At 34.2% G+C, this 24,063-nt stretch overlaps 1 protein-coding gene across 3 annotated transcripts in view; it reads left to right on the top strand.

Annotated features, from left to right (window-relative positions):
- SOX6 (SRY-box transcription factor 6) overlaps window positions 1–24,063 on the top strand; it is a gene marked incomplete at both ends in the record, with an annotated part of 642,056 nt that overhangs the window by 369,048 nt on the left and 248,945 nt on the right. For all 3 annotated transcript variants that reach the window (XM_079708162.1, XM_079708163.1, XM_079708164.1), the window contains one exon: window positions 8,682–8,771. In XM_079708162.1, the coding sequence (XP_079564288.1) occupies window positions 8,682–8,771 (90 nt within the window). The remainder of the gene's footprint in view (window positions 1–8,681; window positions 8,772–24,063) is intronic.

The following is a 24,063-nucleotide window of genomic DNA, read 5'->3' as shown; positions in this document are numbered from 1 at the left end:
AGCTACATGAATGTGTAATTTGACAAAATTGATCAAATACACATTTAAGATGGGTGCATTTATTATATGATATATATTAAATTATTTATCAATATAGTTAATAAAAAAGTAGTTCTGTCACTCCTTAACACACACAAAGTGATCTTCTTTAGTATATTAAAGAATTTGTTTTAGTACTTACTATGTGCAGAGCTTAAGTAATATGGAAGAACACAAAGGAATGGAAACATCCCCTGACCATCAAGGAACTTAATATTTAGTTAGGTAATATAGTATGAACTTGACCATATATCTAGTCATATGGTGGTAAAATTGCCAAGTAATAGCAGTGGTAGACGTAGAAGAAAGAGTTATGAAATTGAGTTAATGAGTTGATACATGAAAAAAATGTAGAAAATACAGTGCCTGAGAGATAATATGTAATCAGCAAGTCCTACTTTGCTTTTCAGAGGATGAGAATTTATGCTTCAAGTGGTAAATCAAGGCATAATTGAGGAGGTGGTATTTAATGCAGGCAGCATAGAATAGGAAGGTTTTTCATAAGCATTAAGAAGTGGGGAGACATTAGTATCAGGAGGATGTCATGATCAAAGGTGTGGAAGTGAAAAAACACAAGACATGTACAGAAGAGGTAGGTATGTTTGGTGAATTCATTTGAACAGAATGAAGAGTTTCAGGTAGCAAAAATAATAGGAAATGAATCACTAGGGCCAGATTATGGAGGACCCTTAAAACCAACTTGAGTATAACCTTATCTTAAATTGATATCTTATGGATTGCCAATACATAAATAAAACATATAAGAAAGGATATTTTATCAGTAAAAACTTTTTTTTTTTTTTTTTTTTTTTGCGGTACACGGGCCTCTCACTGTTGTGGCCTCCTCCGTTGCGGAGCACAGGCTCCGGACGCTCAGGCTCAGCGGCCACGGCTCACGGGCCCAGCCGCTCCGCGGCATGTGGGAGCTTCCCGGACCGGGGCACAAACCTGGTGCCCTGCATCGGCAGGCGGACTCTCAACCACTGCGCCACCAGGGAAGCCCACAACTTATTTTTTAATTTTATTTTATAATTTTAAATATAAAGTCAACTGACCAGAACAGTGAAGCTGTTTTGAAGAACACGAAACTGAAATCGGGGCTTGTTGATCTTAGATGGGAGTTGTTGTTATTGTTTTTAATGACCTTAAGCTTCTAATTTATTTCTGCTGTATTTTCTTTTGGTTGCATCATGTTCAGAAAATCCTAATTCAGATAGCTAAATCATTGTAAATATCAGTCCTATAGTATTTTACCTTAACATTGTTTCATATCTTTCAATATAGCAAGAGGCTTATTTCAAGGTTTGCATAATGAATCTTTTACTCTGGTAGTACAAGTTAATGCATTGGTGATTTTCAGTGTGTTAAACTTTGGAACATAACACACTTGAATGTGTATGACAGTTTTTGTTACAGTTTTCTTGTTTAGGTTTTTTTTGGTAAGTTACAACTGGCAGAAACCCAACTCAAATAGTGTAAGCAAAAACAGGAATATATTGGCTTACATTATCAAGAATCCCAGGAGAAGAATTTGGCTTTAGCTCTTTGGGGATGTAAGTATGCTAACATGATGTAAAGATTGTTTTGTCCCCTCTATCTTTTCCTATCTGCTCCTCTCTACTTTTCTTAGTATTTTTGGCTTCATTCATTCTTATTGCATACAGACTCTCTCCATGTGCCAGGGAGAATGGCCATGATGATTGATCCCAGGCCCACATGCTTATAGCTTTCAATTTGAACATAAGAGAGAGCCTTTCCAGATAGTTCCAGGAGAGAATTCTGACTCGGTCAAATTTCTCTGTGTGGCTGGGAGGAGCAGTAGGAAGCAGACGGCAAAGCCCTGTGATTGACAACTCCATCAGGACAATAGTGGCATTCAGCAGTATTTCCCCAAAGAAATCAAAAGAAGGAGTATAGGACACAGTGGGCACACAAAAATTATTGTTTCCACAGTTCTATAAAGTTTTTAAAAAGCAGTTAAATATGTATTTGAAAGAGTAAAAATGAAGTCAAACATTTGTAGAACCCAAAGAGCAGTGTTCCATGTCATATGGTTTGAATACCTTAGCCTTTGGCAATGGAGCAGCAGAAAATAGTGTCAGGCTGCACACTTACTTCTTGTACATGAAATAAAATATAATTTGGAAGGAATTACTTTTTGAGTTCAAGAGTATTTTTAAGCAGCATCTTAGCTATTCCTCAGTGGATGACTTCAGGAAAAGAAAGCTCTTAGTTTAAAAAAGATAAGGCATTATAGAAAATGAAATATGGAGGAACAAGAAGACTAGAGTAATGGAGTATGTATGGGAGAATTGGCTGTTGAGCGCTATTTACTTTCACTGCAATACCTCGAATTTTTAGCACCCTTCTCTAAAGAACTAGAGTGCTTCACTTCATATCTGAAGCAATTAATAATAGATGTAATTATTCATTTTCTATTATTGAATGCTGCATTGTAGAGACTAAAACTGATGTGAAATTTAAATAGTCATTTCAGTAAAACCAGCAGTGAACTCGAGTCAGGGCTCTGTCACCAACTGTTTGGCCTTGAGCAAGGCAAGTGACTTCCTTATCTTGACTCTGTTTCCTCATTTCTGAAATGGGGTTTTGGTCTTAGTGATCATTGAAGTCTCAGCTACAGCAGGAGGCTGTGAGTCTCTGATTTACCTGCTGGATATTTCCCTCTTTTTCTATATTGGCATTGGTAGCAGTTGTACTTTGATAGATATGGGAGAGGAATTTGGTTTTGAATGATCCTTCTGATATTGTTTTAGGTGCTAAGCAGCTTTGGAAAGCAGATAAAAGAGATACCTCTTACCTGCACATATAGAACAATGTGACTTCCATGAATATATGTTAAGTGCCAATTTTAAGGGGTCCCTATAAAAAATTTTCAGACTTTGGTAGATCAGACAGTGCAAAGAGAGAATATTGCACCCTGTGTGATGATGTCTATATGTGTATTTCCTGCAGCTTTCAAATGTGGGGTTTTCTCTCCCTCATGAACATGTCAAAATCTTGCATCTAACAGTTCTAATGACATTTTCAATAGCTCCCATTGACACACACACACAGAGACACTCACAGTATATTATCTAGTAAAGTGGTTGTGGAATTAACATTTTTCCTGGAAGGAATATATCTGATTTAATGACCAAATCGTTTTAAAGCAGCACAACAGAATTTCACAGGAACTAAATTTATTTCTTCACACCGATCATGCATGTTTTACTGAAGCATTGAGTCATTAGCATGTTTATAATGGTTCTAATTTAGCACAACATTTTCTGAATTTTATCCTTGAGTCATTTACAAATTGTTCATATTGAATAAACAAAGGAAACAGATTGCATTTTATACTTAGTAATTTATCTGAAAGAAGAGGGGAGGGTTAATTGTTTGAAAGTTTTGGTCTGTTTGGGGAAGTGAGCCTGCTTTTTCATTGCTAGGCATAAATGCCACTTCTCATCTTTTTGGGGATGGGGGGAGGCTATGGAGGAGTAAAATGAAAAATTAAGACCAGGACAAGTTTGGCCACTCCCAGAGGGGAGTGTGGAGCAAAAGGGGAGCTGGCACGAGATTATCCAAAACAGTTGGTGCATTCCTTAATGATCAAGTGCTTGAGAAGTCCAGCTCTTCCTGGCAGAGCATCTGTGTTGATGTTTATATCATTGCCCTGCTGTATGGGAAAGGCATGCTTTCTCTTGCTGCTTGGCTAAAAATAGGATGGAATATAGCATTGTATGAGATATTTTAAGAAAGTAAAAACATTTAAGAGGTTAAAGGTTTGGCTTTTGGATCAAAAAAGATCAGTGATATAACCCGTGGTGTTCCTTGAAGACTGAATTTTATCTAGAGTTTGTCAGTGATTCGAACTCTTGGTTAGGCAAGTTATTCTAGGTTCATTTGGTGCGGTCTGAAAAACCCACTCTACTGTCTTTTCTGTCAGCTTCCCAGCATGAAGAGCAGGATTGAAAACAGCCTCTATTTATACCGCCTTGTTCGTATTTGGAAAATCAGTTGTTTCATTGGAGAGAGGGAGAGAGAGAGAGAATGAGAGCATGAGCAGTCGTCAGGGAGTGTGCTTTGTACGTTATAGTGACTTCAAAATAAAACTGGCACATTTTTATGTCTAATTATTTTTAGTGAGCTTGGAGGGTTTTAATTAAAATTTAAGAGTGCTCTTCAAGCTCTCCAAGCTCCAATTTTATCCCACTGTATTGTGGAGCACTCGTCACTGTGGAAAAATGTACAGTAACTGGCATGTGCATCTCTGTTTCCTAATGAAAAATGTGAGATTGATGATCAGCAGGGATATAAATATATATTGTCAGAATTAGTTGTAAACCAAGGTCAAGGATACTTTTAATAAGTTATCATTGTTTGGGTACATAAAAAAGTTATTGCTTTTGAAATTTATGATTCCTGTGGTAAAAATAAAAGGGATTGTTTTAATATTTTCTTAAAAGAGTTAATAAAGCAGTAGGATGTGTATACAGGGGGAGCAGTCATTGTTGTTTCTCACTGAGGTATTTTAAAGTTATTTTCTATGTCATGTTTCTAATGTTTCAGCATTTCTAACTTTATCACTTTGAGGTAAAGTGAATAATGATAAGTGTTTACTCACAGGTAAATTGTTTTAAAGTACGATAAAAAATTTTTCCCATTATCCTTTCCCATTCCCCCATGATTTAATTTTAATGATGATTTCTTTATTTACTCTCTTTGACCCTTTATTTTGCTCAGAATAGTAGTTAACACTGCTGCAGCTTTGTTTAACTAGGAATAATTTTAAATTGTTCCTAAAATATCGTCATATAGATTAGGAAATAAATATCTCACATACTCTCACTTCAAATTTCCCTTGTACTGTAAAATTAATTATTAGCACGATAAAGCATTCCTGACTTACCTGGCCTGAAACCTAGGTATTTAGGAAGCAGAAACATTGCTTTGCAATCCATTATGATATCTTTCCTTTTTTCCTTAGAAAAAGGTTATTGAAATAGAAAAACTTAAATTTGCAAAGGAAAAGGAAAAACAAAAACTATGCAACTGAGAAATTAATTTATAACATATCAGAACCCTTTACATCCTTGATTAAAAATAAGCAAAAATTGAAGTGCAACTCGATTTTTGACAGTCCTGTTTTTTCACACTATTTATAAAAATCAGACAAGATAAATATAATAAACTCATATTTCATTGAATATGTATTGGTTTATGGACACTAATTCTTTCAAAGTAAGAGGAATTAATTTTGGCATTTTCCACTTTTATACTGAAGTGTTATGGCTTACATTCATTTTTTAATATGTACATATTACTGTGACACATACTATAATATTGTGGTACTATAATTTCCAAAAGGTATGTAGTTTCTCTCCTGTTTAGCTGAAAACAACTCAGTCAAAATACTAAAATTTGAGTAGTCAAACTCAGATAATAAAATATACTGTATATTTTTTCATTGTTTTGAGGACTGTGGCACTACCATAACTATATTAGATGTTTCAAGTCAATCATGTAAAACATATTTATCTGTGTAGAGTTATCCAAGAATATCCGGGTGATGTTCGTTCTTTTTTTTTCCATTTGGAATCCCGCATAAGTACTGAATTGAAACATGGGCTTACTCTTTGCGTGGACATAAGGCAAACTGGACTTCTTTACTTATCTTGACCTCTTTGATTTTTGCATTTGTGCATGATCAGAAAGGGGCAAAGTCTGATATGATGAATTGCCTCTGTAAAGCTAGTGTCCTGTTAATGTAGTTGACGTATGTGGCACAGGAGGATGAATACCATTAATTTTTACCCTTACCTGGATATTGTTTTGAGTGGGAAATTTGAAAGTATAAATTTTATTTTTAACTTTATCTAGCATATATTTCCTCATTTCAAGTCAGAAACGTCTTGGTAGAGGCAGTAGCATCCTCTGCATATGTAGCATTTAGTACATCTTCTGGTACTGCATCTTCTGGTCTTTTTCCCTCACCTTACTTGTTTTACATTACAGTGTGGGATGTGCTTAGTACTAATTGTGGTATGTATGCCCTTAGAGGTCTGGCAGACAGATAATTAGGTGAAAAAGCTCAGTTTTTCAAGAGACCTTCTCACAGTTTTGAATATTCCTGGAATCTCCCAGAATTGAGATTAAATGCTGATAAAGTTGTATGTAGTGACTTTTATTGTCCTGTAGATAAAGGCAATCAGTGATTGTTACTAACTATTTTCATGGGCTATAAATATAGACTTGCAAAGCCTGCTTTATGTTTTTCCCCTCAGTGTCTTCTACTGAAATGGTAACTCATATAGCTAGATTAACTACTCAGCATTATGGTGAGAATTAATTTTCTAATAGGAATGTGAAATGTTTTGAATTTATTAACCATTTTATTAATGATTAGCTTTTATGTAAAGCTGTGTCTTCAAACTTATTTGATAAATGTTTGAAGTGTATATTCTTGTTGTCCATATAGTTCTGTTTTTCTCCCATGAAGTTTCAGCATTCTTCTTCTGGAGCTCTGAAAGATTTCAGGTCTATTAATAGAAATGAGAGACATATTTTAGCCTGTTTTACATTTAGTGTGTATCTAATCCTAGTTTATGAACTTGCTGTGAATTTTGGATCATTACTAGTCAATTGGGATTTTGTCTTGACCATTATAATATGTGCACTCAACTCAAATTTTAACCAAACAAGTTATGCTTTAGTGTTCATATCAGTGATTATCAGTTTAGTACAATGTTAAATAACATGTATGAAAAGGTTAAAAAAAAGTAACAAAACTGAGTAAGATAGGAAGTTGAGGACATTTTGTTGATTATTCTTTTACATGGTCTAATGTTATGTGCAGAAATTTAAACCTGATTTGAGAAAAAGTAATCTCTGATAGGCATTGCTTTGAAGATTTTGCTTCTTAACTCTCAAATCTAGTATTATCTTTTCTATGACTTCAGCATAAAAACAAAATATGTTTGGAACGAAGTATACACCTTGTTTCTGAATTTAAAATAAAAGTAACAAGAGAACATTTTGAAAATTAAATACAAACTGAACATACGCATACACATATAGGCCCTATTGGCAGGTCACTCAGAATCCAGTTTTTAATCACAGTGGTAGGTCACTTGTTGAAGCCTAAGAAAATAATTAATAGGAAAGACTGGAAGGAAAGAAGGAGGAAAGGAAAGAAGGGACGAAGTAAGGGAAGGAGCAGGGAGCTTTCACTTAATAGAATCAAGCTGACTTCTATTTAGAAAGAACTTTAGCTTCTGTGATAGAGAGCTAGTACGGTTGTTCTTCATCAGCCATTTCCCAACATACTGATCTGGATTCTGTCCATTCCTTGATTGATTGATCATGTCACGAACAAACGTTAATTGTTTTCACCAATACTTTCTAACCATGCAGTGGTCCTCTCATCTCTTACCCGGGGCTCACTGTCTTCTTTTTAAAGCTTATCTAGTTTCTAAAACCCTTCAGATCCATCTTGACCTTACTGTCATTCTGAAAAATTCAAGGAGGATTTAGAAGTTGGAGAAAAAATGAAAGGGAAAATGCTAAAGAGATAGGTACTGATATGGGAGAGAAAAGGCATTTGGAATTGAAGTAATTATTTTAAATATAATTTTAAAAAGGAGTTATCAGAATTTTGACACTTGGAATGTTAAAGTTTAATGGGAGTATTCTTTGCACTGAGGATTGAGTATTTAAATCTGCTTTCCCTTTTGGAAACATGGCCTGTTTGTTAAGATTTGAGGCTTAAAATATACACGTAAATAGTTGTAAGCAGTAGCTCCAGTTGCAATCCATCTGAACAGAGAGAAAAAAATAACTCATTGATAAAAATTTGCTAATTATTAGAACATTCTAAAATTTAAACTTCTGTAAACTTTATGAATCTTAATAGAAACAAGTGTAATCTAGTATGCTATTTAGAAATGCTATTTAGAAATGCAATAGGTCAAGCAGCGTTTAAATAAGGATTTTCGTGAAAAGATCATGCATCTCTTTTTATATAACAGAAAAGTTTTAACTGTTTTCATTACTGGGGGACAGAGGACATCATGACTTTATTTTCTTTGCATTTTACTCTAAATGGGTATTTTACAAAAGTTGCCATATGTTTATTTCTTTTTTAAGGACTAAGTAGTTACAGGTCGATTGGTCTCTTCTCCTTTGAAGATTTATCATTCTTCCTTGAATAGCACATGAATTTTGCTTGGACTTAAAAAACATCACCTGGTTTGAAAGGAATAATATCTAAACTTAAGCTTGTACGAAAAAGCCCCTTGTTCTGTCCAATTGGTCTAAGAAGTGATAAATGCTGGCTGAATATTAATTAACTATAGTTATAATACCAAGATAAGATTATTGAGCATTATCTTTATTTTTTCGTGGGAATAGTTTAAATAATCTTCCAGCAAAAAAAAATTTAGTTATGGAATTTTATAGTAGATAACAGAATATAATTGTCTGTATCCTAGGGTTAAAACAGCAACAACAAAAAATAGCTTTAGTCATTTTTGAATAACAGAATTTCTCCATAAACTCCACAGCCTTCTGTATTTGTAATATTTTAATACTTATCAAATACATGTGTAATAGTTTTAATACTTACTTTTTTATTTTAATAGATTCCTCCTGCATGGAAAAACTACTTTCAAAAGATTGGAAGGAAAAAATGGAAAGATTAAATACCAGTGAACTTCTTGGAGAAATTAAAGGTACAATATACAAAATATCAAACGTATCAATGTAGAAATATTATTTTGTTCCACAACACATTTGCTTATCTTCTGTGCCCTAACATTAAATTCTTACCTCTAATATTTGTTTATATTTGAGAGGGTAAATGTATAGTGTGTTCCTGAACTTTATTCTTTTGTAATGTTTATAGAATGAAAGTTTTGCCCTTTTTTTAGTCTATAAACATATAACTTATAGGATAAACTGCTTCATTAGTTTACTGAGCAAAAAGTATGAAAAAGAAAAAAGGTTATGTCAAAGATGAACAAATTAAGTTAAAGATAATTTAAATCCTTCCTTTTGAAATCATAATAATAGCTTAATTGATGAATCCAAATCACTGATTTGAATTTCTTCTGATCAAAAAGGGTCAGCTGTAGTAACTGTAAAAAAGGAGTTTATAGAATGTGCTGTTTATGGTTTATGGCTGGATTCTGAGGCCTGTTTCCTTTTCAAATCCTGGCTCTGTCACTTACTAGATGAGTGATCTGGGGCAAGTCACTGAAGCTTTCTATGTTTTGAATTCCTTGCATCTAAACTGAGGATAATAAAAATACCTACTTCATAGGCTCATTAAGAGAATTAGTATATGTAAAGCTTTTAAAACTGCCTGGCACTTAAGAAAGTCCTCATGAGGGAAAGTTGTGGTTGTTATTAACCGCCCATAGGATTGTAGGTTGATTAATCTCAATCAGATTTCACCGGACTTAACATTTCATGATCTCCAACCCGGATGAGAATGAGCATCTTTATTTTTAAAGATAAGTGATTGACGTTATTATTTTGAAACATGTTAAGAAGTGGGCAGTCCCAATCCATTACAGAATTAAGCTGCCCTATCAGTTAATAAGCTATACTTTTTGCCCAGTTCTCTCTTGTTGATTCCTTTGTGGAGATGAAGTGCTGTATCACTAGCTTTTGGTATCATAGAATCCATTGAATAGAATCCATCCATTAATAGAATCCATTGTCATTAATTAATTTTTTCAGTTGTCCCTTACAGACAGTCATCACTCTGACCTGACCTGACAATTTGGGAACTTAATTACATTAGTTTTCTGAATTTATCAAATGACTTCAGGTGAATATTCCCATGGATAATTCCTCATTTAAGATGAACATTTCGCGATAACTATCTGATGAAAATTTTATTTTGAATTTATTACAGAAAACTGCTTAGTGTTCAGGCATGTTATGTTCAACTCAAATGAAGAGAAAAGGGAGTCATATCTTTTCCAAGAAATAATTAATAACTCATTCTATTAACTAATGCAGTATCAAAATCAAGTGGAAATTGGATATTATTTTGAATTTCACTGCTTCTGTTTTGTACTCATAAAGGCCATTTGCTATTTTGGAAAAAAAAAAGAAACTCAACTTAAAACTGACGGGTAGAAAGAAAGTCATTAGTGACATATTCTTTATCCAGCTGCAATAACATGGTGTGTGCTACTTTGCACGTCATTCTGTGTTTTCTTCCCTTTCCAAAGTCATTGGTTTTATGACAGTGAGAACAGAAATGGTTTATGCAAAGGCAAGCTTTTGCCAGCGTGAATGATGGGGGTCTTGCTTTCTCTCAGTAATGTGGAAGCTAACATTTTATTATGTTATGATTCAGCATCGAGTTTTTATGCTTTGGGTTATCTTTCCCCCTCCCACTTTCTATCTTTATTTTTGATTCTAAAAATGCAAAAACTGTACTAGTTTTATATAATCAAAATATATAAATCTCAAAAGTGAAACATGCAGAATTAGGCTTTTCAAATTCTTTAACTTTTTCTTTTCTGGATTCTGTATGTGAAGTGTAAACTTTCATTTGTGTGCTACCCTCAGTTTTATGGGCATAGAAGATAAGATTCTTACTAAATTTTTCATTTTGATTTACTCTACGTAAATGTCTCTTTTTATATCTTAATATTTTGTCATCATAAACATTATACAAAAAATATACCAATAATATAAAAAATTGAAAAAAAATTAGTTAAAGTAGTGTTCAAATAGTTTGATTCAGCCACTGCTGAAACTCAACATACATTTTTATTGTAGGTGAGATCAGATCAGTTATTAGCCACCAAAATTAGTTATAATTATTCTGAAATTTTAGGGTGATCTAAATACTATCTCCAAGAAAAACATACTAGGGGAATTCCCTGGTGGTCCAGTGGTTAGGGCTCCTCATTTCCACTGCAGGGGGCACCGGTACAATCCCTGGTCAGGGAACTAAGACGCTGCATGCCGTGCAGTGCGGCCAAAAAATAAATTAAAAGAAAAGAAAAGAAAAACATACTACAGTGAGTTATCAGGGTTCAGTATATCTCAAGCATGTGTATTTATATATCTCATTATTTTTCCCTCATTACAAAATTCATATGCATTTATTGTAAAAAGTATATAAACACACCCAAAGGAAAATATAATTGCCCTTTCATTCTACCTGTATTATAGTATATATCCTTTCCATTTTAATTTATGCATAAAAATTTTTTTCCCTTAAAATTGGAATCATCCTTTTACTATTCATTTGTAATCTATTTTTCCCACTTAATGATATATTGTGAATTTCCCTGATTAGGTCATCTTCTAAACTATTATTCTTATTTGCAGAAAATACTGCATAAAATGAGGTTCTTATAATTTAACTGAGTCTTTTATTCAATATTTAAGTTGTTTTTATTGTTTGTCATTATAAAGAAAACCTTGAACATGGGTAACTTTCTAATACTTTTCCGTGTCAATTAGTGGTTATTTTCTTACGATATATTTCTAAAAAGTGAAATTACTGGGTCAAAGAAGGTGTTCTTTTTAAAAAAGGCTTTTGATTCACATTGCCTTTCAGATATAGTGTTCTGTGCTCTCACCAGCAGTATCTGAAAGTATTCCCTTGCCCTCAGTAGCAAGTATTATTTTTTTAAACATTTCTTGCCAGTTTGATAAGGGAATATAAGATATTATTGCTGATTTAATTTGAATTCTTTTGATTTTTATTGAGAATGAAGAGTTTTACATGCATTTATTTGTATTAAATGTCTCTTCCTTTGTGAATTGTCTGTTTATGTTGTTTGCCCATTTTTCCTTTAAAGGATTTGTCTAGTTTTTATGGTTTTTAAGGCTCTTAATTTATATTTTAATGGTATTAGCCTTTATTTGTCATATATGTATATTTTGTCATTTTCTTTACTTTATGGTTTTGTTATTAAATCTTTGCCTCCCTTTTTTAATGCTCTTTTTTTTTTTTCTGTTTGGGGTTTGTTTAGAAAGGCTTCTTCCAGTCTAAACTTATATAATATTCTACTATATTTTCTTCCAGTTCTTTGACTATATTTTTATACACTTAAGTCTTTGATTCATCTTGAATATATTTTGAGTATAATTTCGACCAGAGATATAACTTAATTTTTTTCTCAAGTTAACCAAATATCTCTGTATCATTTATTAAGTAACCCATCTTATCCCATCTGACTTGAAATAACATCTTTTATTACATACTGATTACATATTTGGAGCCATTTCTCAGTTTTTGACTCTATTCCATTTATCTTTCTACCTAAACTTTTACAGTGCTAGGCTATGTTAATCACTGTAGCTTTATAGAATCTTTGAAAAGTATTGCAAGACCTCATTCATAATTATTCTTTAAGGTGTTTGTATACTTCTCTAAAGTTTATCTTAGATTTATATGTTGTTAATTAAAATTGCAAAGTGATTTTTAAAAAAAGATTATAAAACTATGGGATAACAAATCTTTTTAGCATTGAATCTTTCCATTCCAAATAACTTACTCAATTCTTTTATGTCCCTCAACAATGTTTTGTTTTTTATATACAGATTCTGCACATTTCCTTTGATGTTTCCTTTATAATATTTAATATTTTTACTTGCTCTTATGAATGAGATATTTTTCATACTACTCTATTTTTGTTATTATATTTGGGGGTGTTAGTAAATTTTGCTGATTCATTTTATAACTTCCCTTTTTGTCAGACTTATTAGCTCTAGTCATATTTCAGCTGATACGTTTTCTCCTCTTTTTTAGCAGTTATTTGTTCCTTTTTTTTCACCCCTTCTTTTAATACACTGCCTAGAATATCAAGAATAATATTAAATAATACAGGTGATAGCAGGTATTTTATTTAGTTTTTAATTTATGGAATTGTTTTTAATATTTCACCATAAGTATTATATTGACTGTTGATTTAATGATTTTTATCATTAAAAATCATGCTAGTCCACTTTATTAGGAGTTTCTATGAGAAACTGCATTTTAGTTTATGGTATATCTTATTGGTTTTTGTTTTTCAAATTTACTGATGAAATAAACCCTAATTAGTCATGGTGTAGTCTTGTTTTAATGTACTGCATAATTTTATTTGCTTACATTACAGTTATTTTTGCATCTATATTTGTAAATGAGATTAGTTTGTGTTTTTCTTTATTTGTACTATCTTTGTTAAATTTTAGTGCCAGAGTTCGTGGAATTGGAAAGCTTTTCCTCCTCTTTTGTGGAGGAAGGCTATGTAAAACTATTGAATAGACAACATCTTATTAATAAGTGGGAATCTTTTTTTATATTCTTTTTGTGTCCTTTGCCTGAATTGGGTCTCTTGAAGGCAACATATTGTAGGCTCTTTTTTTTTTTTATCCGATCTGCCACTCTGTGTCTTTTGATTGGAGCATTTGGTCCATTGACATTTAAGGTAATTATTGACAGATATTTGTTGCCAGATAACTGAATCACTTTGCTGTATATCAGAAATTAATCAAACAATGTAAATCAACTATACTTAAATTTAAAAAGAGGACAACGATTTCATCTTAGTATAATCAATAAAAATAAACATTTGAGTTCATCAGGTGAAAAAAATAAGTGGGAATCACTTATTTCTTAAAATTCTGAAAGAATATATTCATAAATCATCTAGGCTTAGAGTTTTCTATGGAGATAATTTTTTTTTAAGTTTCTTTTTCTCTTTAAGTCAGTTTTGCCAGGAAAAAATTTCCTGGAAAATTGTATATTTCACTGAGATTTTCAAAAACATTAGTATTGTTTTAAAATACAATATCGCTTATTTTAAGTTTTCCATTTATTTGCTGTTATATATTCTATTTAAATTTTGCATATTTGTGTTCTCTCCCTTTTGTTCCTCAAATTTTGCTAGTGGTTTTTCTATTTATCATTCCCCCCTTACTCCCCAGTAAGGATCCAGCTTTTAGGTTTACTTGTCAGTTCTGCTGTTTATCAGCATGCCAACTACTTAATCTTGCTTTTACCTTTGTTATCTCTCTCTTCTTTGTTTTTCTTATACTTTTTCTTTTGTCTGTTTTCTGATACCTCCTAATTTTCTAAGTTGACTACTTTATTTTCAACATTTTTTAATTAATTAATAAAAGCACTTTTAGCCATGAATGTGTTTGTAGAACTAGCTTTATGCATCCCATAAATTTAAATTTTTAGAATTCTCATAGTCATTATTTTCTAAATAGTCAATATTTATATTATTATCTAACTTATGTTTCTATGTCATTCTTAACTTTATGTCTTCTTTTGGATTCAAGAGTGTGATGAAGCTGAGAAAGAGTGGAAACAGCCTCTGTCATTGGAAAATTCTTTGTGGTGGGTTAGGTGCTAGAAGGAGAATTAAAGTGTGGGCAATAGAATGGATGAGCTATACTGAAAAAGGAATCTTCAACCCGGTGACTTTAATATTACTACATATTAAGAAACAATACATTAATAACCTACTTTTTAGATTTTACTTTAAAAAATACTAGTGCTTTCAAATAAAAGTCCTATTATCTAAGTTAAATAAAGCAGTATTTCCAAAACTCTTGGTAGGAGTTGGAATATTGCTGAAGGTGGACAAACAATGAATCATGGATTTTCAGTGGGCCTGTATCTGAGTCTTGTCTAATATTCTTTAAGAGAAAATCCCATCCCTAACCCCCCATCATATTTCCATAGGTAACTTCTTTTTTACAGCAGCATTAATTGAGGATAGAGTGCTGTAAATGGCATAAGTTTAATAGCAGTAATCTCAAAGCAATGTTCAAAAGAGGTTAATATTATTACAAGTATTGTTAAATAAATGTATTATTAAGACTTAAATGAAAGATAGCATAAAATGATTAGACCTTTGCCTTGGTCTGGTTATATCTGGAAGTATTGTGTTCTGATTGGGTTACCATATTTTAAGGGGTCTGTTGTGAAATTAGTATTTATCAAAAGTGGGTAGACTAGTAAGGAGACTTGGACATTTAATGTGAATAGTGATTCAAGACCTAGGGAAGTTTGACATCATACACGTTAGATGTTTGGAGTTTTGTTGAATAGAAGTGGATAAGATTTTTGTGTTGTTTTAGGGGGTTAAGGTAATAGGGAAATTGTTCTCAATATACAAAAGAACTTAGGAACAATTAATGGCTACCCAACATTGATGCAGTTGGATCAAATATAGTGGTTGTTCAATAAATATTTATTAAATGAATAAATGAGTGGATAAATTAATAAAATAAAATCAATGGAAAATTTAAACAGAGATGTAGAGGGGTATTCCTGCTTTGGTGGAATGTTCATGACCTCCTAAAATTCCTTCAAAATTATACTAGTGTTTATTAAATTTTCTTAATTTTAAGACTGTTCTTCAAAATACTATCTATTTCCTGTCAGTAAGTAATATAATAAATACTTTTGTGAGACACTTTATTGTCTATAAAAGAAACCATGTACTAAAACTACCTACATTATTTTATCTGATCCTTTTGACAACCCAGTGAGGAAAATATTTTTATATTGATTTTACATGTGAGTAAAATTAGACTGAGAGAAATTAAGTGGCTTGTTTGGGTCACTCAGAAAGTTATGGATGTAGGGTTTGAATCCTGGTCTCTAAAGCCTCTGTTTAGTATAATACAGATTACTTCTCAGATTCTTCAGTCTTGGAGTTCTGCACAGGGGACAAGGGGACGATAGACTCTGGACTGTTTCATCCTCCTGCAACACACGAACAACCAAAATACTTCCAATTTTGCTCTTTTCTATGTAAGTGAGGCAGTATAGCAAAGCAGGCATGGGTATAGGTAATACAGTTCTTCCCTATAGTAGTGTTTATCATTTAAAGAAATTGAGACACAGTTCATTTACAATATTATATTAGTTTCAGGTATACAATATTATATTAGTTTCAGTTATACAATATAGCGATTCAACTTTTTTATAGATTATACTCCATTTATAGTTATTATAAAATATTGGCTATATTCTCTGTGCTGTATAATATATCCTTGCAGCTTATTTATTTTATACCTAATAGTTTGTACCTTTTAATCCACTACCCCTATCTTGCCACTCCCTCCCTCCCTCTCTCCCCACTGGTAACCACTGATTTATTCTTTGCATTTGTGAGTCTCTCTCTTTTTTGTTATATTCACTAGTTTGTTTTATTTTTTAGATTCTGCATATAAGTGATATCATACAGTATTTGTCTTTCTCTGTCTGCTTTTTTCACTAAGCATAACACCCTCCAGGTCCATCCATGTTGTTGCAAAATTTCATTCTTCTTATGGCTGAGTAGTATTCCTATATATATATATATGTGTGTATATATATATATTTTTTAATACTGCATCTTCTTTATCCATTTATCTGTTAAAGGACACTTAGGTTGTGTCCATATCTTGGCTATTGTAAATAATGCTGCTATGAACATTGGGATACATGTATCTTTTTGAATTAGTGTTTTCATTTTCTTAGGATATATACCCAGGAGTGGAATTGATGGATCACATAGTAGTTCTATCTTTTAGTTTTTTGAGGAACCTCCATAATGTTTTCCATAGTGACGACACCAATTTACATTCCTACCAATGGTGCACAAGGGTTCCCTTTTTCTCCACATCCTTGCCATCATTTGTTATTTGTGTTCTTTTTGATGTTAGGCATTCTGACAGGTGTGAGGTGATATCTCATTGTGATTTTGATGTGCATTTCTCTGATGATTAGCAATGGTGAGCATCTTTTCATATGCCTGTTGGTCATTGGTTTGTCCTCTTTGGAAAAATGTCTATTGAGGCCTTCTGCCCATTTTTTAATTGGGCAGTTTTTTTTTTGTTTGTTTGTTTTTTATTAGTCTCTGCTTTACAACAAAGTGAATCAGTCATACATATACATCTGTTCCCACATCCCCTCCCTCCTGCGTCTCCCTCCCAAGGGCAGTTTGTTTTTGATATTGAATTGTATCACATAAATATATTTTAGATACTTACTCCTATCAGTGATATCATTTACAAATATTTGCTCCCATTCAGTAGGTTGTCGTTTAATTTTGTTGATGGTTTTCTTTGCTGTGCAAAAACATTTAAGTTAAATTAGGTCTCATTTGTTTATTTTTGCTTTTATTTACTTTACCAGGAGACAGATCCAAAAAATATTGCTACAGTTAGTGTCAAAGAGTGTTTCACCTATATTTTCCTTGAGGAGTTTTATGGTTTCTGATCTTACATTTAAGTATTTAATCCATTTTGAGTTTATTTTTTATATGAAAAAATGTTCTAATTTCACTCTTTGACATGTAGCTGTCCAGTTTTCCCAGCACTACATACTGAAGAGACTATCTTTTCTCCACTGTATAGTCTTCCATCCTTTGTCATAGATTAATTGACCATAAATGTGTAGGTTTACTTCTGGGCTGTCTATTCTGTTCCATTGATCTATGTGTCTGTTCTTTTGCCTGTACCATACTGTTTTGATTACTGTAGCTTTGTATTGTAGTTTGAAATTAGGGAGAGTAATATGTCCAGCTGTGTTCTTCTTTTGTAAGACTATTTTGTCTCTTCAGGGTCTTTTGTATTTCCACACACATTTCGGAATTATTTGTTTTAGTACTGTGAAAAATGCCATTGGTAACTTGATAGAGAGTGCATTAAATCTGTAGATTGCCTTGGATAGTATGATCGTTTTAATAATATTAATTTTCCAATCCATGAACACGATATATCTGTCTATTTGATTGTGTTAGCTTTAATTTCTCTTATCAGTGTCTTATAGTTTTCCAAGTACACATCTTTTACCTCCTTAGGTAGATTTCTTCCTAGGTAATTTATTCTTTTTGATGCAATTGTAAATGGGATTGTTTCCTTAATTTCTCTTTCTGATAGTTGTTGTTAGTGTATAGAAATACAACAGTATTAATTTTATATCCAGCAAGTTTACCAAATTCATTGATGAGCTCTAGTAGTTTTCTGGTGACATCTTTAGGATTTTCTATGTATAGTATCATGTCATCTGTAAACAGTGACAGTTTTACTTCTTCCTTTCCAATTTGGATTCCTTTTATTTCTTTTTCTTTTCTGATTGCAGTAGCTAAGACTTCCAATACTATGTTGGATAAAAGTGGCGAGAGTGGCCATCTGTCTCTTGTTCCTGATCTTAGAGGAAATGCTTTCAACTTTTCATTGTTGAGCATGATATTATCTGTGGGCTGATCATATATGGCCCTTATTATGTTGAGGTATGTTCCCTTTAGGTCTAAGGTTAAGTTGTTTATTTGAGATTTTTCTTGTTTCCTGAGGTAAGCTTGTATTGCTACAAACTTACCTCTTACAGCTGTTTTGCTGCACCCCATAGCATTTGGATTCTTGCCGTTTTGTTTTCATTTGTCTCCAGGTGTATTTTCTTCCTTGAGTTGTTTAGTGATCCACTGGTTGTTTAGTAACATACTGTTTAGTCTCCACATGCTTTTGTTTTTTGAAGTTTTTTTCCATGTAGTTGATTTCTAGTCTTATCGTATTGTGGTTAGAAAAGATGCTTGATATGTTTTCAATTTTCTTAAATTGAAATTTAGAAAGACTTGTTTTGTGGCCTGGCATGTGATCTATCCTGAAGAATGTTCCATTTACACTTGAAAAGAATGTGTACTCAGCTGCTTTTGGATGCAGTATTCTATATATATTAAGTCTATCGTATCTAATGTGTCATTTAAGGCCAGTGTTTCCTTATTGATTTTCTGCTTGGAAGATCTGTCCATTGATGTAAGTGGGGTGTTCAAATTCCCTACTATTACTGAGTTAATGTCAATTTCTCCCTTTATTTCTATTAATATTTGCTTTATGTGTTTAAGTGATTTATGTTGGATGTATATATATGTACAATTGTTATATCTTCTTGGATTGATCCCTTGATCATTATGTAATGTCCTTATTTGTCTCTTGTAACAGTCTTTGTTTTAAAGTCTATTTTGTCTAATGTAAGTATTGCTACCCTGGCTTTCTTTTGATTTCCGTTTGCATGGAACACCCTTTTTCATCCTCTCACTTTCAATCTGTGTGTGTCTTTAGATCTGAAGTGAATATCTTGTAGACAGCGTATATACAGGTCTGTTTTTTTTGTATCCCTTCAGCCACTCTGTGTCTTTTGATTGGAGCATTTAGTCAATTTACACTTAAAGTAATTATTGATATGTATCTACTTATTGCCATTTTGTTAATTGTTTTAGGGTTGTTTTGTAGTTCTTTTCTGTTCCTTTCTTCTTTGGTTCTCTTCCCTTGTGATTTGATTCCTATCTTTAGTGTTGCTTGGATTCCTTTCTCTTTTTTGTGTGTGTATTACAGATTTTTGGTTTGGGGTTACCATGACATTTGTATATAACAATATAAATATATAAATTATTTTAAGTTGCTGATCTCTTAATTCTAATTGCATTCTAACAATGCTGTATTTTTTACTCTTCCCCCCTCATGATTTCTGTTTTTGACATCATATTTTACATCTATTTGTTTTGTGTATCCCTTAACTGCTTATTGTGAATATAGATGATTTTAATAATTTTGTCTTTTAGCCTTCCTACTAACTTTGTACATGGTTGATAAACTACCTTTACTGTGTATTTGCCTTTACCAGTGAGCTTTTTCCTTTTGTAATTTTCATGTTTCTAGTAGCAGCATTTTCTTTTTTGCTTAGAGAAGTCCCTTGAACATTTCTTGTGAAGCTAGTTTGATGGTGCTGAACACTTTTAGCTTTTGCTTGTCTGTAAAACTTTTGATCTCTCCATCAAATCTGAGTGAGAGCCTTGCCGAGTAGACAGTATTCTTGGTTGTAGGGTTTTTTCCTTTCCTCACTTTATATAAATATATAGTGCCTTCTGGCCTACAGTTTCTGCTGAAATGTCAGCTAATAGCCTTATGTAAGTTTCCTTGTATGTAACTTGTTGCTTTTCTCTTGCTGCTTTTTTATTGTCTCTACATCTTTAATATTTGCCATTTTAATTACATTGTGTCTTGGTCTGGTCCTCTTTGTGTTGATCTTGTTTGGGACTCTTTATACTTCCTGGACTGGGATGTCTGTTTCCTTTTCCAGGTTAGGGAAGTTTTCAGCTGTTATGTCTTCATGTATGTTACCTGCCCCTTTCTCTCTCTTCTCCTTCTGGGACCCATATAATGTAATGTTAGTATTTTTGATGTTGTCCAGAGGTCTCTTAAATTTTCCTCATTTATTTTCATTCTTTTTTCTTTTTTCTGTTCAGTTTCAGTGATTTCCACTACTCTGTCTTCCAGCTTGCTGATCCATTCCTCTGTATTATATAGTCTGCTGTTGATTCCTTCTTGTGTATCTTTCATTTCAGTTACTGTATTCTTCACCTCTGTTTGGTTGATTTCTTTATATTTTCTAACTCTTTGTTCAAAACTTCTAACTTCCTGCTCTGTTCATCCATTTTTCTCCTGAGTTCTTTGATCATCTTTACGATCATTACCTTGAGCTCTTTCTAGGGTAGACTGCCTATCTCCACTTCACTTAGTTCTTCCTGTGGGGTTTTGACATGTTCCTCCATTCTTCTGCCACCTCATTTTGCCTAACTTGCTGTTTTTATTTCTATATATCTGGTAGGTTGGTTATGCTTCCCGACCTTGGAGAAGTGGCCTTTTGTAGGAGACATTCAATGCTCCCAGCAGTACACTTCCCTCTGGTCACCAGAGGTCTATGCTCAACCTCTATGTGGGCTTCATGGGTCCTTCTGTTGTGGTGGGCTGCTACTGTGGGTGGTCTGTAAGGCATGACTGGCTTCCAGTTCAGTTGGTTTCCAGGTCCTGCCTTTTTTGGAGGCTGCCCACCACTGGTTGGTGGGGCTGGGTCACGAGGTGGCTGGCTGCAGAGCCCTGGGGTGAAGCTGGGGTCCAGGAGATCCTGTGGCTGGTGGCTACCCATTGTTGTGTGAAGCTAGGGCTAGTGTCGACTCACTGGCAGGAAGGGCTGGGTCCTGGAGTCTGACTGCAGGGCCCAGGGGTCCCAAAGCTGGTGTAGGACCACTGCTGAGTGGGACTGGTTCCTGACACAGCTGGCTGAGGGGTCCAAGGTGTCCTGAACCTTGTTGGCCTGCTGGTGGGTAGGCTGGGTCTTGCCAAGTCAAGCTAGGGGCTGCAGTTGTCCACTGCTGGTGGGTGAGGCTGCTCCTGAGGCTCGAGCAGGCTTGCTGATGGGTGGGGCCTAGGTCCAGGGAATTCTGGGGCTGGTGCCTGTCCACTGATGGCTGCAGCTGGGTCCTGGGGTCTCTGGCTGTGGGGCTATGGGGTTCTGGCTCTAGTACATGTGTGCAGGTGTGTGGGGGCAGGTCCTTGGCCCTCTGGTGTGCAGGGCTGTGACCAAGGGCAGCTGTGGGCTCAAGGGGTCTTAAAGCAGCCTTTCTGCTGGTGAGGTGGGGGGGTCCCAGAGCGTGTTAGATTTTGTGTGTGCCCTTTAAGAGTGGAGTCTATTTCCCACAACCCTCTGGGTCTTCTGGAAGTGAGACCTGCTGGCCTTCAAACCCAAATGTTCTGAGGGCTTTTCTTCCCAGTGCAGGACTCTTGGGCTGCAGAGCCCGATGTAGGGCTCAGAACCCTCTTTCCTTGTGGAGAACCTCTGCAATTGTAATTATTTTCCTGTGTGTGGGTCACCCACCCAGGCATATGGGTCTTGATATACTATGACTCTGTCCCTCCTACCCATCTTGTTGTGGTTCCTTCTGTACATCTTTACTTGTAGAACTTTTCTGGTAGGTTTCAGTCTTTTTCATCGATAGTAGTTCTGTAAATCGTTGAAATTTTGGTGTGCCTGTGAGAGGAGGTGAGCTCAGGGTCTCCCTACTCTGCCATTTTGGCAAAAGAACACCTACGGAATTATTTATCTTGATCTAAATCCGAATGAGGGGGACTTCCCTGGTGGTGCAGTGGTTAAGAATACGCCTACCAATGCAGGAGACACGGGTTCAAGCCCTGGTGCGGGAAGATCACACATGCTGCGGAGCAGCTAAGCCCATGCGCCACAACTACTGGGCCTGCGTTCTAGAGCCCATGCACCACAACTACTGAAGGCCACACACCACAACAACTGAAGCCCGTGCTCCTAGAGCCCGTGCTCTGCAACAAGAGAAGCCACCGCAATGAGAAGCCTGCACACTGCAATGAAGAGTAGCCCCCGGTTGCTGCAACTAGAGACAGCCCACACACAGCAATGAAGACCCAACGCAGCCAAAAAAAAAAAAAAAAAAAATCTGAATGAGAAAGAGGGCGGAATAATATAGTAGAAGGATACAAGGTGAAGCAGAAGTACTGGTAAAGTCCATAACCCATTTGTATGTATACTTGTTTGTTTGAGTGAGGATGCCAGGATACTTATGGTGACAAAACATTTCTAAATGCAATGGTGACATACTAAATGATGTCTAGAGCATTAGGATTCATCCTCTGTTTCTATGCATGGATATAGCCTTCTGTGGTTTATATAGGAGAATCTTAGCCAGCCTTCCGTTTTTGCACACATGCCCCTCTATGCTGTGGCTGGCATCTCCTCCTTGGTGTGAAGGTGCCTCCCTGGGCAGTGTGCCAGAGAAACAGTAATGCTGGTTGTTTGAGTTAGCACAAACTGTTTGTCAAACACATAGACGATAAGAGAGAAAAAATAATTATGTGATATGAACCAAATAAGGAAAATAGTGCTTTCCTTCCTTGGTCATTTATGACTAATCATCTCAATATTTACATTTAAGGATTAAGGTAGATGTGCTTGTAGGTATACTGTCCTGAAGCTTAGAAAAATGACAGCCTCTTTCTGCTAGGGAAAAAAGTGATTAAACATATGCTTTTAAATGGAAAATTCTACAAATGATTCGCAATGTTTTTAAGGTTATTGTTGAAACACAATTACTTACTATAGTTATTCAACTAAAATGTCTGAGAGATTTGTTCTGGAGCCTAAATATTGTTGCTATACTTTAATATTAAAAACTTTAAGCATTACTCACTGTTACTTCATTAGGGTTTTTACTAAGAGAAGTAAAATTAGAAACTGTGTTGCATTAAATAGTGCAGGCATATTACAGTTGTGCTTGGTACATGTACTGAATTAAAAATGTGAATGTATTATAATTTTACTACTATGTGCCACTGAGAGCCTGGTTTCATTTTCAGTTTTGATTGCAAACATAAATTTTGATGGAGAGTGCAGGAACACAAAAGTCATGTTTTTTTTCAGTGCATGATAGATCTTTGAAGATCAAATACTGTAGGTTATTCTTGAAGTAACTTAAGCAGTGCCGTTATCACCAAAGGGTCAGAATGAATGTAACAGCATTCCCAAAGAATTAGTGTTCTACGTCACAGGTTACTATCTTAACTGCCAATTCTCTCAACTAGTTTGTTCACTTTATAGTAAAGGCCTAAACTATATCTAAGTACTCTGATGCTTATTCTATGCATTGCCCTTTCTACGGAATACTCTATTTTTTTAGGAATAGTAATTCACAGTTACTGGTATTTTCTGTTGTAGGCAATCACAGAAGGACTAGAGTGGTCTTCCAAAAGCTGTGACTGTACACTTTACATATTCATTTATAAATGAGTTTTTCTTGCATTTCCGTTTACAAATTTACAGCAATTTCTTCATCCAAGGAAACTTAAAAAAAATCTGGAGGTGTTTAGAGAAGAATCATCTGCCACTTTTTAACTCCAATAAAATCAGCAAAGTTCACATACCTAGTGATTTTTGCTGTCTCATTAGGAAAAGGGATTGAAACAGCAATATATCAATGTTTAGATTTCATGTGTTTTGAAAATTTTAAATTGTTATTTCTAAGACAAATGCTGTATTGCTCTAGAGACCAGCTTGTGAAAGAGATTCAGAGTACGTGTAATTTTCTCATTGATTTGTATGAAATAATGTAGTAGAGTGTCACTATCTATTTTCTGTATAAATCTGTGTAATTGTAGAACTTCAGAGTAATATCTAAAATCATAGAATCTCCAAAAATT

This window comes from Hyperoodon ampullatus (assembly GCF_949752795.1).
Source record: "Hyperoodon ampullatus genome assembly, chromosome: 7".
Lineage (NCBI taxonomy): Eukaryota > Metazoa > Chordata > Mammalia > Artiodactyla > Ziphiidae > Hyperoodon > Hyperoodon ampullatus.
The sequence above is the reverse complement of the archived record's forward strand: the minus strand, read 5'-3'. Positions and strand labels throughout refer to the sequence as shown.